Source organism: Penaeus vannamei, chromosome 12 (assembly GCF_042767895.1).
Source record: "Penaeus vannamei isolate JL-2024 chromosome 12, ASM4276789v1, whole genome shotgun sequence".
Classification (NCBI taxonomy): Eukaryota; Metazoa; Arthropoda; class Malacostraca; order Decapoda; family Penaeidae; genus Penaeus; species Penaeus vannamei.
Window position 1 is genome coordinate 15,142,845 of NC_091560.1, and position 2,232 is coordinate 15,145,076.

The 2,232-nt window shown below is 53.7% G+C and overlaps 1 protein-coding gene across 1 annotated transcript; it reads right to left on the reverse strand.

Moving 5' to 3' along the window:
• Nucleotides 1–649: 649 nt before the first annotated feature.
• Nucleotides 650–1,171, reverse strand: LOC138863479 (uncharacterized). Its single transcript, XM_070127631.1, has one exon. It carries the CDS (start codon nucleotides 1,169–1,171, stop codon nucleotides 650–652), a length of 522 nt encoding a protein of 173 aa, XP_069983732.1.
• Nucleotides 1,172–2,232: the final 1,061 nt, after the last annotated feature.

Sequence of the window (2,232 nt, forward strand, 5' to 3'; positions counted from 1 at the left end):
ACAGGACAGGAGATCCCCCTGGGTGGGCTGAACTTGGAGTTTTGGTGTGGTAAACGCTCTGCACCCCAATCCTGCTACAAGAGGGGTGTGATCACGTCACCGCAGCCCAGGCGAATGTTGGAAATCAACGTTTCCCGCAGGCCCAGGCTGCACCAGGAAGTCAGAAAGAGAGGGCAAGAGTAAGACACCGAAAAGACGCCCTTGGTGCGTGGCCACAAACTATGTCCAGGACCAGAGGGTCCAGACCTGGTTTGTAACCTCGCTCTCCAAGGGAGCGGTAGTGGGGCACTTACTACAAGAGAAGGCCTGGCCAATTGTCGCGGCGAACCACGAGAAATTGGCGGAGCTCTCTGTGTAGTTTGTTGTCAAAGAATATCGTAATCAAGCTCAAGTCTAGAGGCTTTAGCTCTGGAGAATCACGCCAAGTGAGTGACAATAATGCCTCGCCAATTGGGTGATCTCTCTCTGCACACCACAGGAGAGAGGGCCTGTGAGGTGTGTACACCACAGGGGAGAGGACCTGTGTGGTTCCGGCTCAGGTCCAGCTGCTTAAGAACCTGACCGGCGATGTTTACTCGGCCAGATTGGGAGGTCCCGAGGCAGGAGTCGGCCAATCACAGGTCAGGTGCGGTTCTCGATTGATGGCCAATCAGGAACCGCTACAGCACTCCCCCTCTAGTTTCGCGGTCGCGAAACGGACTTTGGCGATTTTTATGGGCTGGTGCAGGTGTGCGGCTTTGACGCGGTCGACGGTCACGGTGTCTTCTCCCTTTGGGCGGCGGATGGTGATCGTCTTGTCGCCTCTTCGGATGACCGGGAATGGACCCTCGTAAGGAGGACAGAGAGGAGGTCTGGGATGTTTTCTCACGAAGACGTGAGAGCAATCCTGGAGTCCTGGGGGCATGTATATGTCCTGTTGTCGGGTGGGTCTCGTCTGTCGGCTGCGTACCTGGGTCATCCATTCGCAGAGTTGTTTGCCGAAGATTCCTGGTTCGAAGTTGCCGGCTGTGACGATGAAATCTGCAGGGAGGGCGAGCGTTGTTCCGTAGACCATTTCCGCGGCGGTGCACTGCAGGTCCTCTTTGAAGGATGTCCGGATGTTAAGAAGGACATGGGGCAGTTGGTCGACCCACCTCCTGTTGGAGGAGGAGGATGTCAGGGCCTGCTTCATATGCCGAAGGATGAATATATATTCATACGGCGAAGATGTCACGAAGCCAGGGGGACAGCCCACTAACAAATACTCTATGGACTAATTCATCTGGGTCACCAATGGCAGCAGGGTAGTCCCGATAATCCTTGCGGTGTTCGTAAAGCACCTTAAAGAAGTCGGCAACGGTGTAGGTACCACAGGTCTTGCAGATCTGGGCCTTGAACACTTGCCAGCTTATGTTATCGAAAAGTGCAGAGTTGATATGCTCTGCACGGCCTTTACAGTTGGTTCTGGCTGCCTGTATAAAAAACTGTGCAGTAGGGGTTTCACTAGGTTTTCAATGGCCCTATCCATCCTTCCTGTTCCAGATTTTTGAGGAAGGGCTTAGCTGCAGTGACTTCTCCCCTGAACTCTGGTATTTTGGCCTTGGAGATGTACTGCACTAGGACCTCTGATGTGCTTCCTGATGGGTGGCTCGAATTACGATCCGTCAAATGATGAATGTGTGGGATCAAAGGAATGGGGCCAGGATTCAAGTTCAGACGTTGCATTGGCTGTGGTGGATCCGTACCGCAAGGCCTATGGCTCGAAGGATCATGGTACCAGGAATCTCTGACCTGAGATCTCTCTATGGGCCGCTGCTCTGTACTGGTACCTCCAGCCTGGAAGCCTGGGTCTCCTGCAACCCTACAGCAGCATGATCTAAGCACCTGTCCTTGTCCACTGGTTACCTTGCCATTGTTCAGGCGCCCTACTAGCCACCTGGAGATTTGAGTCATCGCCCTCTTGGATGTGGTAGCGACAAGGCCGAGGGCTGGGATTGGTGACATGTGAGACTCTGTGAGGGCTTGTTGGGTGCCAAGCTCGTACTGTGCCAGGACGTCTTGTCTCCACGTTACAATTATCAACCACAACCCACTCCTGCTGTGGAGTAGGGGTCATCGTCCATGGAGGTGGTGCAGCTGATGGTTGTTGATTAGCTACTTGTGAGCTAGACGAAATGGTATTGGGCAGCGCTCGCCCAATCATCTCAACAGTTGCTAATACCTTTCTGTAGACTGCCGACAATCCTCCACCAT